This window comes from Colletotrichum lupini, chromosome 1 (assembly GCF_023278565.1).
Source record: "Colletotrichum lupini chromosome 1, complete sequence".
Taxonomy (NCBI): Eukaryota; Fungi; Ascomycota; class Sordariomycetes; order Glomerellales; family Glomerellaceae; genus Colletotrichum; species Colletotrichum lupini.
This window is the reverse complement of record NC_064672.1, coordinates 3,501,047-3,515,440: the sequence shown is the minus strand read 5'-3', so window position 1 is coordinate 3,515,440 and position 14,394 is coordinate 3,501,047. Positions and strand designations below refer to the sequence as shown.

At 52.9% G+C, this 14,394-nt stretch overlaps 7 protein-coding genes across 7 annotated transcripts; 6 read left to right on the top strand and 1 right to left on the bottom strand.

Annotated features, from left to right (window-relative positions):
- Positions 1-191: 191 nt before the first annotated feature.
- Positions 192-3,546, top strand: CLUP02_00996 (uncharacterized protein; the record flags this gene model as incomplete). The annotated part of the gene is made up of 15 exons (XM_049280041.1): positions 192-304; positions 360-449; positions 746-901; positions 1,114-1,241; positions 1,299-1,424; positions 1,511-1,663; positions 1,761-1,837; positions 1,910-1,970; positions 2,027-2,236; positions 2,316-2,343; positions 2,420-2,459; positions 2,529-2,694; positions 2,753-2,995; positions 3,209-3,251; positions 3,321-3,546. 15 exons carry the CDS (start codon positions 192-194, stop codon positions 3,544-3,546), a joined length of 1,860 nt encoding a protein of 619 aa, XP_049135998.1.
- Positions 3,547-3,588: 42 nt separating this feature from the next.
- On the top strand, positions 3,589-4,394 carry CLUP02_00995 (uncharacterized protein; the record flags this gene model as incomplete). The annotated part of the gene is made up of 4 exons (XM_049280040.1): positions 3,589-3,716; positions 3,801-3,931; positions 3,961-4,245; positions 4,369-4,394. 4 exons carry the CDS (start codon positions 3,589-3,591, stop codon positions 4,392-4,394), a joined length of 570 nt encoding a protein of 189 aa, XP_049135997.1.
- Positions 4,395-4,508: 114 nt separating this feature from the next.
- CLUP02_00994 (uncharacterized protein) lies at positions 4,509-6,989 on the top strand (the record flags this gene model as incomplete). Its single annotated transcript, XM_049280039.1, has 9 exons — positions 4,509-4,654; positions 4,722-4,839; positions 4,904-5,037; positions 5,095-5,392; positions 5,640-6,286; positions 6,340-6,540; positions 6,637-6,709; positions 6,794-6,835; positions 6,888-6,989. The coding sequence occupies 9 exons, from the start codon at positions 4,509-4,511 to the stop codon at positions 6,987-6,989; spliced, it is 1,761 nt and encodes a 586-aa protein (XP_049135996.1).
- A 28-nt stretch (positions 6,990-7,017) lies between these two features.
- On the bottom strand, positions 7,018-9,904 carry CLUP02_00993 (uncharacterized protein; the record flags this gene model as incomplete). Its single annotated transcript, XM_049280038.1, has 16 exons — positions 7,018-7,265; positions 7,336-7,372; positions 7,444-7,623; positions 7,676-7,945; positions 8,042-8,090; positions 8,175-8,324; positions 8,385-8,446; positions 8,489-8,592; positions 8,655-8,771; positions 8,954-9,048; positions 9,085-9,148; positions 9,315-9,378; positions 9,449-9,463; positions 9,577-9,633; positions 9,691-9,781; positions 9,873-9,904. 16 exons carry the CDS (start codon positions 9,902-9,904, stop codon positions 7,018-7,020), a joined length of 1,635 nt encoding a protein of 544 aa, XP_049135995.1.
- A 53-nt stretch (positions 9,905-9,957) lies between these two features.
- Positions 9,958-10,429, top strand: CLUP02_00992 (uncharacterized protein; the record flags this gene model as incomplete). The annotated part of the gene is made up of 2 exons (XM_049280037.1): positions 9,958-10,151; positions 10,252-10,429. 2 exons carry the CDS (start codon positions 9,958-9,960, stop codon positions 10,427-10,429), a joined length of 372 nt encoding a protein of 123 aa, XP_049135994.1.
- Positions 10,430-10,567: 138 nt separating this feature from the next.
- On the top strand, positions 10,568-11,187 carry CLUP02_00991 (uncharacterized protein; the record flags this gene model as incomplete). Its single annotated transcript, XM_049280036.1, has 2 exons — positions 10,568-10,627; positions 10,696-11,187. 2 exons carry the CDS (start codon positions 10,568-10,570, stop codon positions 11,185-11,187), a joined length of 552 nt encoding a protein of 183 aa, XP_049135993.1.
- A 1,355-nt stretch (positions 11,188-12,542) lies between these two features.
- On the top strand, positions 12,543-13,768 carry CLUP02_00990 (pirin; the record flags this gene model as incomplete). Its single annotated transcript, XM_049280035.1, has 2 exons — positions 12,543-12,879; positions 12,987-13,768. 2 exons carry the CDS (start codon positions 12,543-12,545, stop codon positions 13,766-13,768), a joined length of 1,119 nt encoding a protein of 372 aa, XP_049135992.1.
- Positions 13,769-14,394: the final 626 nt, after the last annotated feature.

Genomic DNA, 14,394 nt, shown 5'->3' with positions numbered 1-14,394 from the left:
GCTACGGATACAGGATTGTATCGAGGTCGGTAGAGGATGACAAGTGAAGCCGATGCTTGCCCAAGCTAAGGGCCAGTTCAAAACTCCAGACAATAAGAGGACCCTGACGTGGAAAACCGTTTCTCTCTCTTTCTCTACTATGTATTTTCCTTTGTGTACTGAGTGAGACATTACTTCGTACCAGCTCCGCTATGCGCCGCGACGAGGAAACGAACCAGTCCAGTCGATCGACAAAAGCCAAGCAAGTCCAGTTAGAGCTTCCAATAGCTTATTCGGCTTCCAAATCCCGATTCTCACTGAAAGCGTGACATTAACCTCGATATGAAAGTGGCAAACGCGACACATGGCAGCTGGAACAGGGGAAAGCAAGACGAACTCATCCCATCAGTACTTACCAACCAAGCCCCAAAAGAGCCAAGCGTGATTCGGGCATCTCAGACAGAAGAACCGTTGGAACGAGCGGTTAAAGGAAGACAATAAAAGACAAAACGAAACAAAGCCGCTTCGGGCAATTTGCTATCTATTGGGGCGCTACTTACTTTCGTTACTTTTGTAAATAGCAGCAACAGCAGCAAAGGACCCCAAATTCCAAACTACTGCAATTCGTGCAGTAAGTAAGCCCCTCAAAACGATCCGATAGTCGGTCGAATCAGTCGCTTCACAAGTTCAGCCCAATCGGCAGAAGCAAAGAGCTAATTTTTATTTTATTTTTTTCCATTTCCATCTGACACTCGACACCGGCCAGAGAGCCGTCGAGTCGTGTCTTTGTTCTCTGCCGTTCCCGTTGGCTCCGGGGATTGCAAGCCGTCAAGCCTCTCAGCAGAAGCTGCAGTTGTAGCGGCGACCTAGACTCCTTGACTCCTCCAGAGATTCAAGTCGACTCGTGGGAGCCCGCGAAGATGTGAGGAGCTAGCGTGCACTTGTGAAATACTAGCGTCATGCGGCGCCGCGTTAGCGGCTTCAATCTCTTTCCCTCGTTTTTCTCCCTTCTTTCCCTTCCATCCTTTGGTGTTCATTCGCCCCAATCCCCTCGATGACTGAAGAGTCGTGGCCAAAGGTACTTTCATCATTCTCTTTTTGACAGTCTTCTTCTGCTGTACTCCGTATGTACAGAGTAAGGCATATTCTCGTCAGGTCCCATCCATCACACGCACGGGCCTCTCCTTCCAAAGAAGAAGTGGATGAGGGAGAAACCCCCGGTCAAATCCAGAAAGACCCTTGCCGAAATCTGGACCTTCCTGGTCGCTCTCCTAATATTGGATCTCCACCTTTGGCTGGTGGAGACTGACGATTTACAGCCAATGATAGTCACAGCTGGCGCCGCTCAGTACCAACTGCTCTCGAAAGAAATTGGCAAGCCTCGTTTGGAAATTCTGTCGCCTCTTCCTCACCACAGTCCCACGGGATGATTGGCGACTACACCAGTTCCCTGGTTTATTGGGCCTAAAACGATGACAGCTACCTGCTTTGGGTCGCGATTGTCGTCCCCGGTCTGAAGCCTCTTTGTCAGTGCTGGCATCGTCTTACCGTCCGCCAAACCCTTCACGTCTCGCTCTTCTTGGGGCGGCGCCCACTTTCGCCCTCGTCTGGACTCCGGCGCGCCGCTCACAGATACTTTCTTTTCGCCTGACGAGCGAATGGGGTGTGTCGTACGAAGTACTTGGTGGACGGACCGGCGATACGGTAATTTTTTTATGGTAGGAACGCCTCAAAAGTTTGGACGGAATAGCACTCTGCTGATCCGCCTGTTCTTTGGCCAGGGAGATCATTAAACATCAGCTCGATACGATTATGCAATTCCACGCATAGCATGCTGGGCAGACCTTCCGACACGAAGGTCCATGTTACGGTGTTACCATGTGCCATGTCCTCCGACAACGAATCATGACTTTGACCCGTCTCCATACAGCACTTTCGATGGCACTCCAGCGCAAACGTAAATCACCGAGGGAAAAGGCATCCGAGCGGGCGTGAGAACCCAAGTTACCCAACGTGCGGCGTACATACCAACTTTCCACTGTTCCAGCCGTGCCAGCCATCCTGCAAAATAACGCGCACAAAATGCAACCCTCAAGGGGCCTTCTCCAGATGGATGACGAATTCAAGCTCAAGAAAGATCATCTGCCGAAGCGCTCAAGCCCCATCTCTGATCCCCCCAAGACACGCTCTCCTTGCACGGGTCGTCCCTGGAGTCTGGGACGGGATAACTCGACAGCTCCTGGTCGCTCCTCGGCTGGTTGGCTGAAGGGGTGTCCACGACCAACGAACCCAGATCGACGCACCTGCAGCACATCCCACACAAACAGAGGCTTGAGTGTTTGACGAGGGGACAGATCCGTATGGGTTGCTGCACTGTTGTGCCAGCAAGACGCGGCCCTTGATATAAGAATACTGACATTTTTCACTATCACTGTGTTAGCGATAGCTGTCGCACATACTCTAGCACAAGCGCTACGCCTGTCAGCCAGCTGCGAGCCATCGGGCCTTAGCAGGCGTATAGTGCGAGGAAATCATGGCGTCCACGCTAGGCCCCGGGGGCCGAAGTGGGCGGTTTGCCGGGGCGGGGACTTGGTCTCATGGCACCAAGTCTCTGTTCAGTATCTTCCGCGACGCGATTCATCTGTGGCGGCTTCGCATTTTCTTCTATCAGGGGCCTCCTTGGTTCCGCGACGGAGAAAAAAGATCTCAAATCAAGTAGGCCGGGTTGCGGAACGACTGGAGGCTACGGGAAATGGGTCACGACAGAGGGCAGAAGAAGCAGAACACGCCGAAAGCCCCGCGACCCAGCCCGATGCTGCCTTGGTCTACGGATACATGAACGGCGATCTAATTACCTATGGCTTCCGCCTGGTGGAGGCAAAGCTGTTGGTGCTTGGCATGAGATTGTCAGTGCAGCCTGCAAAGTATCCATACACTCTGTCGCCGGACATCAACGAAGCGCCAGCCGCGCTAACGAATGGGCCTCATCAACAAATGGCGTACAATCTTTGCGAAAGTGGGAGCTGCTCACTCTATTTAAACAAGGTGTTTGATGGACCGCAAGCACCCGTCGGGATCTCTCCAGAGAGACAAACTAAAAAGGACTAGTATGTACCAATTTACCAACTGCTGTCTGTTGGTGGGCGCGGTTTGCTTCCTCGAACCCATGGATGTATGCTTACTTATCTAAATGTACCAGATATATTGAAATCTGCTCCTTCACTTCCAGAAGCTCAGCACGTCAATCTGTCTCCCGTGGCCTGGAACTGGAGGTGCCCGCTTATCCACCAAAGCCAGCCATACGCATCATCGTTCGAATAAGCCGTGCAATTGTCCTGAAGCCTCGAACTCCGCCTGTCATTTACAGCAGACGCGGCCCGACTTGCACTACCGCCATTGTCTGAAAAGCGCCACATCCATCAGGGCGCTTTGACCCGCCGCTCTGGATACCAGGAGAATCTGGCAGTTTGGGTGACGCTGGCACGAACCTGGCTGGCTCCTTCGGGGCCGGAGCACTCAGCGACTTTAGATATCTCGTCCGTGTTAAGGCCTGGCTACCTGTATTAATGGCCCGCATAAAACGCAAGCCGTGGATCTGTAACCCGAACGATGGTCCCCCACGGGCCGGAGACAGGTCCAGTTCCATGTTGCTCCGACTTTACCTGGCTATACGGCGGAGACTTTGGTGCTTACAGTCCTAGAGGCTGGGAGAACGTCCAAAGAAGGGGGGATGGATCGTGAATCTTTTTTGAGAAAGAAGACTTCCACTACTCCGTACTCTTTGTCTTTCACTGTTGGTGGCCCCAGCTCTCTTCTTGCAGTTGCAACTTGTTGGTACCGCCCAGCTCTAGATCAATTTGCACTTGTCAGCTGCGCGCTCCACCGAAGAACCGACCTGGACCTGGTCGTGATCTGAGCACGAGTCCCGAGGCCCTGATCGCTGTCTTATCTCGTACATACGCACCGCACTGATTCACTGAGGGTCAGTTACATACAGCAACAGCAACGGGGCAGTTCCAGACTGCCAGCTCCCCATCTTGCTGAATATTCGACAGCGGGCTCTCGGGCGATCCCCGTCTTCTATCTATCTGAGGCTGGTTTCGATCTCTTTGATCCAAAGTCCGCATGTGGGCAAACACCCTACCCAAATCCACTTAGTCCTCCTGCAGGCTGCAAACACCGACCGTGAAAGTGGTATTAGGTCAAAGTCTCCATCCGCATCCCTGGCTCTGACACCGTTATTGATGAGAAACCCTGGTCTTTTCGGTACGTACCTACCCGATTGTGCCGTCACTTCGTCAAACGAGAGAAGGGAAGAAAAAGAAAGAGGGAAAAGGCCCAAACGCGGTAAAACAAGATTAGAGAGAGACTTGCTGCCGAGAACCTCAGAGCTCAAGGCCATTACAACGCCTTGATCCTGAAATGTGACTGTGATGTAGTCAGCGATAGGCAGCATGGTTCTCGTCTGCGCAATTTCATTTGCAGCTCGAGTTCCTCGAGTATACTACGTATGTGACAATTTGATCACAATGAAACTTATTTCAACGGTCACGCCCTTCCCGGTAGCCCCGGTAGCATGGACAGATGGACGATATGCCCAAGCCTTGCTAACCGCTCAATACGAAGTACCTCAGCCCATGATAAATGAGGTCTTGGCGCACTGTCCCTCGAAGCTGTGAGCCGTCATTTCTTTGAAAAGGTGATAAGAGGTGATTCACTTAAACCTTGACAGTCAAGGTCAGCATTTCGTATCTCCCGAACAGACCGTGCAACGAGTTCGTCCTGAGGTGTTTGGAAATCATTATTGACTGCTGCCAGGAGCCCCAAAAAATCCGGTTCGTTTCTCGACGAAGAGCCTTCGTTCGTTCGAGTACCCCCCGTCGTCCTCGGGCGAGTATCCCATGGGCCATGAGTCATCTCTGAGACTCCCACGCTGCGCGGATTCTTGGCCTTTTCGATTGCTGGTGATCTATCACCTGCGGAAGCCTTTGTCAACATCACATCGTGTTGCAATATCGGGATCCCCGGCCAAAGTCCAACTATGCTTCGTGACTCGACGTAGAGCCTTCGCTGGCTCAAGCTTCGGATGTTGACGATATCAAACCAACCCAACAGGCACCAACAGGCACCAACAATATGCCGAGAGGGCACTAGCACTTGCGACCAAACGGCCTACCGTAGGAGCATGAATTCTGTCTCCGCAAGATACCGAACCCGTGCCTTGTCCGCGAGTTTCTACCAGGCTTGGCAACCGTCTTTCCCAGCCAGCCGAGCCGCGCGATCGACACGGGGCGAGACTCGTGGGCCGGGAGGACGGCGCGATGCTATTCCAAGGCAGGACGGTTTGCTATGCTGGTCTAGGAAGGTTCAACGACGGGGCTACGGCATCATTGCTAGCCACGGACGCTCCGTGGTGGGAGTGGTCGAGTCCACGAGCTGGCCCTGGGCAAAAGATCTAGACTCATGTTTCGAAACAATGAACCTGAGCAACCGGCTCTTTGCATCATCGAGTCATTCTCGGAGACGAGGAATTATTCTATTGTTTTTCTTCGGGCAAAGCCGTTTTGATTCCACTTACCGACGACACTAGCGGGTATTGGTAAGGGATTTCATCTGTAGCGGCACGAGTCTGATCAAACTTCTGGTTGAAAGGCCTCTAGTTGACGAAGCTTGCGAAGCTCGTGGAGCTTGATGAGGCCACTTTGGTCACCTATTTGTGGCGCCTCTATTTTCTTTGTCAAGGAAAAGATTCAAAGAAGTCAACCATTACAAGGCCGCCTCTAGGAACTGATTCATCAACAAAACCACCCTCGTCCAGTGTCGTACGGAAGTTTCAAATTCATCAGGCGAATCTTCCCAAAAACCAGATCGGTCAACTTTTCCCAGTTTCGGTGCCATTGGACGTACCGTACCCGCCAACCTTTGGCTCGGATCATGAAGCAGTAGCCGGAGCTCAAACACGTTGCAGGTATCCTATGGAACACAATGGCTTCTGTCGAATTATTATGAAGCCAGCTTCCAGCGCAAGTCCAACACCAGAATTCCCTCCTCCCATCCCCGGCCATGACGGATCGGATGCGGAGATATTATGGGGCCGTATTCTGCATACAAATCGGAGCCTTCGGATCTTGCCCCCTTTTTTCCCGGGACCCGAGTCCGAGCATCGAGATCAACAATATTGGACCGCCGCAATTTCGCGCTTGCCAGTCAGCCGGAGCGGTCAAGAGGCCCTTCGGCTATGCAAAGCAAAGTCAAGGCCGACGAGCCCAGCCAAGACTTGCGAAGTGCCGCATTCCCATCGGGTGAGGTGGCGAACTGGTCCTCTTTTTTCTTCTTCTTTTCCCACTTACGTTGCAGAAGGAAGCGTTCCTTCCAACAACTGAGGTGGATGACACACTTCCAAAATGCTGAGTTCCCACGCAAGATGCAGGGGCATCCACACCCGTCCAACATCTGTGGGAGGAAAGCGTGTGTGTGTACGGATGCCTACTCGCCTTCGCAAGGGATGGATGGGACGGGAGGCGAGTGCTCCCTCCCGCCTCTGCACACCTTTGATGTTATGTCTCTCCTGGAAGACTAGCCCGTGACGTTGGGAGCGCATTCGCGCCTGAGGATTATGACGATTTGTCGCAGACTTACAGAATGACGAATTCGAAGAGGATTGCAAAACATGACAGCAGAACACGAAAGCCAAAACAATGCCTTTTGCTCCCGCGTCATCCGACCTTTCGTCAGTTCCATCCAGCATCTATAGCTTCTCATACTGGCGAAAAAGGTGCTGCAGGTGTTCACGTCACTTCTCACTGTCATGCAGAATGCGACGCAAGAGCTCTCAACGTTGAGGTTGTCCCTGCAGGTAGGCGAGACATTGCTTGACATGTGAATGTGGGCACATGTGGCTGGTGCAGGTGGAGACAATTGAGAGAACGCTATCAGGGTACAGGGAAGGTTCGCCGCCCCCCCTTCATCCAAATTGTCCGATGATTTTCAGGTTTATCTTTGACGGATAGGAGTACATAGAAAACGGCCGAGTATTGCTTATAGTGGGAAGACGAGAAACGGGTCGTCGCGTCGATGGCCAGTCAAGTGAGAGAAGAGACCGACTGAAAGTGGCGACGGCGTACAGATAGGTGGATTCACGTCGTCCTCAATGCTTGGCTTCCGAGGTGCCATTTGATTGTTCACCCGGCCAAGCTGGACGAAGACGGTATGGCCGGCGATGAGAGCCGCGGCAGCGTGTCCAGGAAAGGATGGCCACAGCCCGAGTTCCGAGAGGCGAATTCCGTCTGACGGGTTTGAGTGATTGAGTACCTAGCTTCTGTGCTCATCAAGAGATAATAGAGGCCATAGCTTCACGGAACAAAATTGGAGATTGGGAAGGGTGACTGGCGTACTTGGTGGTGTGTCACGGTCCAAGTTATATCTAATTTCTGGGAGAGCAGCGACGGCGTCATCCAGCATTACGAAGACAGCCAATGTAGATTCCGTAGGAGAAAACAGCGCCAGGACGAGGAGCTTCACAAGCAACGGAATGCAAGATGGGAGGCGCAGAGAGGCCCCTCCCGGGCCTCCCCCTCCCACGGTCCACCTCACACAAGCTCGAGTGGGCTGAAGACCGGACCGCATAGCATCGCATCCAAGCGTCTGCCACAAGGCTAGCGCAAGGTCAGGTACCTTGGGCTAGTCGGTACGCGACGGAGGGATTTTTGGATGAGGAGAAAGCAACAAGAGCCCCGAGAGGTGAAGAAGAGTGCAAAGCTTCGTCCCCCAATTCGGCTTGCTGTGTCCCGCTATTTGGGCCTAGGGCGTAGTGGTGCAGGACGAGCGCCAGCCGTTGGCTTGGGATCTCCCCGTGATAAAGTTTGGGGTGATGTGAAGCGATAAGCCGGGGTGGGCGCATGGCCAATTGGGTTGCGGGAGGAACTTGGGGGTCTCTTGCGCCTTCTTGATACTTGAGATGGTATACCTATCCGTACGTCGTGTTCGCGAAGCAGGGGAAAGTAAGGTTAAGGAGACAAGAGTACTGTATCAAGAGGTAGGAAAGGGGAACGAGAATAGTTACGGCGGAGATCATCCTCCGAACGAACCACCGCTTCTGCAGAAATGAATGACTGAATAATCAATGCATGACAGCTCGAGGCAGATGTCATTCAAAGCGCCTCATGTCGTCCATGATCCAGCAAGCCGCAACTCACAGACTGGACACGAGTGTAGAGGTGGTGGGTGGAAGTAACCCGTCCGCGAGGACACAGATCAGCGGGTGCTCCGGCAAACTGTCAGATAAGGCACGCATACGTGTTGAGCAGCGACTTGTTGACCGGGCGCTTCTTTCCTCTCCCGTCTCCCTTTCGGTGTGGCAGTTCTCCGTACCTATGGTAGGTAGTCGACTACTCACCTTAGAGTACCTCAAGAGCAAGAGCAGCTCCCCTCCCCTCCTCTCCCATGCTTCCTTCTTGCTGCTGACTTGCTGCTTGCACCATCAACTGCAATGATGACATAATGACGGGACCGTCCACGGCATGCAGGAAAGCGCCGTGCGTTCGCGTATGTCTTCCGTGCCGGAAGGAAGGAGAGGGGGAGAGAGAGGGGCGATTCCGTTCATTCGTTGGAGAACTGCAATCATCAATGGTCTGATCCAGACGCAACCGAATTGGCCAACAATTCGAAGAGCACACAGCACTTGAGCATCTCAGGAACGCGGCTGCGACTGCGAGTTTGTGACGGGACTGCTCGAGTGTGGGAGCTTATCCCCTCCTCCTTCTGCTCCTCCTCCTCCTCCTCCTCACCTTTGCCTTACCACCCGTTTCGTCTCTTGGACTGGATCACATGCCTGCTCCTGGAGCCCTTAAGCATAACGCGATTTTTCAACCATGGGACATGGGGATGGATCATATGTTTAGTGTACCTATCTGCTGACCGTAGAATCGACATGACGAAGAAAATAAAATAAAAAGGTGCCCTGTCCAGTTGTCACGGCCGAGACCCTCTTTTGCCTTCTTTTTTGACTCTCTCCGTCCCTTCCAGCATTCCACTTTGACACGATTTGGCGGGGCGAGAGTTCGTGTACCACTTTCACATGTCAGAAGCCGGGGTCGCGATAGGGACGCATGCGAGCTATTGTTGGTGCTGCTGCTGCTGTTGCTTGCTACAGCTACAGACAAGTTTGATACTACAGGATTGTCGGTCGCCTTACCAAATGTATTCGTCCGTTCTACCTTGAAATATCCTTACCGCTGCGTCCTTTTTCTTGCCATCGCTAGAGTTGCTGCTGAAGCTGTTTCTCCCAATGAGAGATAGCTACACGACCAATGCGACAATGTAAGGTGCTTGTGCACATGCGCCTGCCCTGCGGGTTTTACTGCCCACGGGCGGGACGGACAGGGATACGTGCTTTTGAAGCTGCCGTCAGCAGTACAAGGTGCTATTACATGTATGTGGCTTGAGCAGCTACCTCACTTGCCTTACTTACCTCACGAACATCTACCTGGCCATGTCAGCTGTCATTAACTCTCCACAACATTAATTGAGCAGATAGACGATTTTAACACCTCAACAGTAGCATCAATGCCTTGCTTTAAAACCAGAGCAAGCAGCGACCCAAAATTGCGGGGCATAGTCTGTAGGGAGGAACACATAAGATAGCATGAATAATAGCTACAGAGCAGCAGCAGAAGGGACCAAACGAAGAAAGAAAAAAAGACGACATCCCACTGGCATGTGGCGCATGTACCTCGTTGGTAGGGATACTTGGGCCGGACCCGCCACCACGGCATTCCTGGGCGTCCCTTTCCTCGCATTCGACCTGTGAATGTCTGAAGCACATGCTAATCAATCTAGTCTCGCATCCTAAGGGGTTCAGGCAACATGGTTAGGCCAGCCCCATACTTCAAGACGTGGTGAGGTGGGCTCTTTCTCGTGCTCTCATCTTCTCACCTGTCGTCTCGACCAAGACGTAGATAAATACTTTCATTTCAGTCCATGCCCGTCTGTGGCGTCAACCTCGTCACCACCCATCTGTACACGCTCTTCTCCGTTCCAGCCGCCTCTCCTCCATCCAACCAGCTGCCTCTCGGTCTCCGACAACCCTCTGCTGCTATCTGTGAGTTTCCCTCCTCCTCCTCTCACACTCACTTCCCCTTCTGCCCTCCTCCTTCTACGCTTCTCTCATGTGCGTCTCGTCTTGTCTCTCCCATTTAGCTTTGACTTACCTACTACTTTTCCCTCCCTACTATACATCCTTCTTTTGATTCTTCCCTCTTCAACAACAAAAAGCCTTTCCATCTTCCTACACTCCCAATTCTACCGCCCAACACATATCCCGACTCGCTTCACTCTCCTGGCCTTTTTCGCCCTGCTCTGGACTTGTTCAGTTCTGATATCGAATCGCCTAGCAACCCCCCCCTATCTACTACGAGACCCTATCCCGGAGCCTCAACCGCAGCTTTCCTAAGCCGCCAGCTTCCCCCCCCGCGCACGAGCTTACTCCGCAGCGAATCCTCCTCCAACCCTCGACCAGAATTCGACGGGCTTCACGCTTCGACGAATCAACAACTTCAACTTTCCCACGCAACTCTCGCCAATCTACTAAATGCCCAAAATGGCCCAAGTCAACGGTGACCTCCCGAGCGTGCCCTCGGCTGCCCTCCAGGTGCGTTATCAATGAATGCAACCGTATTTTGACTCTTATCGCAATCTCTTACTAACCGTCCTGGATAGCACTTCCTGGATTACCCTGTAGTACACGACGGTGTCGTTACCTTCAGGAACCACCCTGTCGGCAAGAAGTCCCTGGTCTACAGCGACTCTGCCTACAAGACCTTTGCCGAGCCTCTTATCCCTTACTTCGCCCGTCCTTGGGGTTACCTGCGCCCCTATGCCGAAAAGGCAGACAACCTCGGCGACCAGGCCCTGACCAAGGTTGACGAGCGCTTCCCCGTCGTCAAGAAGCCCACCGAGGAGCTGTACGCCGGTGCCAAGGGCATCATTGCCCTGCCCATTCGCACTGGCGTCGAAGCCAAGGACCACGTTCTGAAGACGTTTAGCCAGCAGAAGAAGAAGGTCGGCAGTGAGAACGTTGTTGCGTACGGCAAGGCCCTTATCGGAACCGCCCTTATCACCACCAGTGAACTCATTATCTGGGTTGGCGACGTCATCCACTACAAGAAGGAGGAGGCCAAGGAAGTGGTCAATGAGAAGGCCAACAACTAAGCGCCACGGCTCGCGATTGTACAGCTTGCTAGCCTGCCGACGTTTTACCTCAACCCGCCTCTATTTCATATACCCTTCCCTCCCTTCGCGGCATTCTTGAACCACTTACAGGTTCTGGGACCGCAGTCATGATGGCGAACGCTTCTACGACATGCAGCAAGGAACGGAATCTATACCTCGGATAAAGAGTTTTTCATGTACTGTTTTGGTGTGCTATGTTGATTTCCTTTGTCTGTTCCAATCAGTGGTGTACGAGGGAGGAAGAGAGAGATAGGCATCTAGTGCGCCGCTCTGGCCCTTCATTTTCGAAGGCCAATCGGACTTGGACTATTCCCTCCGTGGCTGATGGCACCCGCCAAGGCGCCCGATCTTCCCTCAGGGTTGATGGGCATGGTTAAGACGGCTTGACTTTCGGCGGACGTTGTAGTCTTTTTCCGAAGGGTTGAACTTGTGCTGGAGTTGGAGTTGGTGTCGGATTTTTCATAGGAATCAAAATCTATAATAGACACGCTGTGTTCCCTGACCAAGCTTGCTGTTGCGAGTGACGCAGCACCGGGTGACCAAGAAGCTAGCCAGCACGGGAGCTTACTCGCACAGGCCTGAGTCCTGGAGTACGTAGACGCACAAGCTGCGGAGTAGCTACCGTGCAGGGCATTCAAGAGTAATCCAAACTCTATGTCCTATTTTTCATGTCTGTAAAGGTAGTCTAGAGCAATAAGTCGCACTCGATCAGATCAACCCGCTGCAAGACCTGGGGAGGAGAAAGAGCGACTGGGGAAGGTTGCTTGCTGTCGATTGGCGGCTCTTGCGTGCTATCATTGGTCACGGTGATTGGCCAGCACTTTGACGAGCGAACAAACTGTTTGCAGCTTCCCGACCTGACCTTACTTGTGGGTGCACAGCACCTTAGCTTCCTGAAGGTTCCCACGTCCCTTGGTTGTCAATTGCTGACGTAAAGATCATCGGCTAGGAACTTGATGAGAAGGGCGAGACAGACGCTAAGGATGTACCTAGGTACCATACCCCGGTAGAGATGGTGGGCGAAGCTCGCGCCACGAGAGTGAGAGACGTGCTTTCCCATTGCTGATGTAAATTTGACTAATGCGTTGTTGCTTACCAGAGAAGCGCATAAGACGATTCCTCACGATGCTGTTGCTGCACGCTTTGCCGCCTTTTCTGAAGCTAGAGTAGTATTTGCCATGTGGAGAGAACCGACGTATCGCTAGACCCTTGGTCAAATAGATTCATCTTCTCCTTTCTAGAACACTTACACTTGATTCTTCTCACTCTCATCCCCAAGATCTTTGAGAAGCGATCCGCCTACATAAATTATCCCTGATCACCGCCCCTCATCAATGAAGTCCCTCTCGTTCTGGCTATCCATCATCATTGGTATCGCATCGATTGTAACCTTTCGAGAATACATAGTGAGCGTAGCATTCGCGACAGCAACGAACTTTTTCAACTCTTTGAGTAACACTCGGAACGGAAGCGTATTCGACCTTGAAGCCAAGTCTTCGCAGCAACAAGAAGCACAAGTAGACCATCACCTTTACGCCACCGACATGTCTGTCCCTCGCGCGATCCGCAAGGTCTTTTTGGCCGTTGAACAGGCTGAGGGTGCTGGTGCTCGCGTTCGTCGCTCAATCGGCACGCCTCAGCTCAAGAACTTTTCACCATTTTTGATGCTTGGTGAGTTATTGATGAGCCCCCCACCCCCAACCAGGCCTGCTCATTTTCCTTCATGTTGACCGTCCCTTGAACGTAGAGTCTAAGCTTTGCTAACACGAGATTACAAGACCACTTCCGTATCGCCCCCGGCTCGGGCTTCCCGGACCATCCCCACCGCGGTCAGGAGACAATCACTTACCTACTCCACGGCGGTGTCGACCACGAGGACTTTGCCGGCAACAAGGGCACCATCGAGGCCGGCGACCTGCAATTCATGACGGCCGGCCGCGGCATCATGCATGCCGAGATGCCCAAGCAGAACCCAGACGGCAGCGCCAACGTCGGTTTGCAGCTGTGGGTGGACCTGCCCAAGCACCTAAAGGCCTGCGAGCCGCGGTACCGCGATCTGCGGGCCAAGGAGATCCCCACCGTCGACGTCGACGGCGGCAAGGTCCACGTCAAGGTCATCTCGGGCCAAAGCCACGGGGTTGACTCGGTGCGAGACCTAGCGTACACGCCCGTGTGGATCTTGGATGTTCAGATCAAGCCCGGCGGCCGGATCGCGCAGCCGGTGCCCAAGGGGTGGAATGCTTTTGCGTACACGCTCGAGGGACAGGCCATTTTTGGCGAGGGGACGCAGAAGAGGGTGGTGGACGAATTCCACAATGTAGTCTTTGAGGAGGACGGCGAGATCGTCAACGTCGAGGTTGATGCCGGCGCGGACAAGGACGCGAGGTTCGTCCTTATTGCTGGGACGCCCCTTGACCAGGAGGTCGTGCAATACGGCCCTTTTGTCCTGAGCTCTAAAGCCGAGGTATATCAAGCCCTCATGGACTATCAGACTCACTCTAATGGGTTCGAGAGGGCCGAGGGCTGGCAGAGTGAAATTGGAAAGTCTATGATTGAATAAGACAATGGGATTCTGCACCTGCTATCCGTGTTTGGTTTGTAGTTTAGAGGCATCGTGTATTTTCATACTTAGCATCCAGCGGAGGGGCAATTTCTTGGACTGACAGCATCTTGAGGCAGGCATTCAAAAGTTGGATGAGATACCACGAATATCATAGAATTGAGGAAAAAGAACTTTTACTACCTTATCAAAAGAACAAAAAAACAAACACTGTATTATCACACTTTGGCACAGTTGCAATTCATCCATTGTTGTAGAGATGCTGCCCTGCAGCGTTGGCAGCTCGAGTGCACAGGCCGCTGCAGAAGTCACTCACAGCGGGACAAGAACGCACAGACCAACAAAGTTCCCCAGCTCTCCCTTTCCCTGCCGCCGGACTTGAGGTGGGAATTGGACCCCATGCAAGGTACACGAAACCGAGTCGCAGCAAGCAATGCGATGACCTCCCAGCCCAACACCTAACACCCTCCACCGACATGATTAATGACGACGCCGTGAAAATACCCCCGAACCCTCTATACCGAATGCGCAACTGATAACCGAGCCAACCGATAGAGTAATCGACACTCATTCATCGACGAGATTTCTCATAATTCAAGCCGAAGACAGCTGGCGGCCTAAGCCTC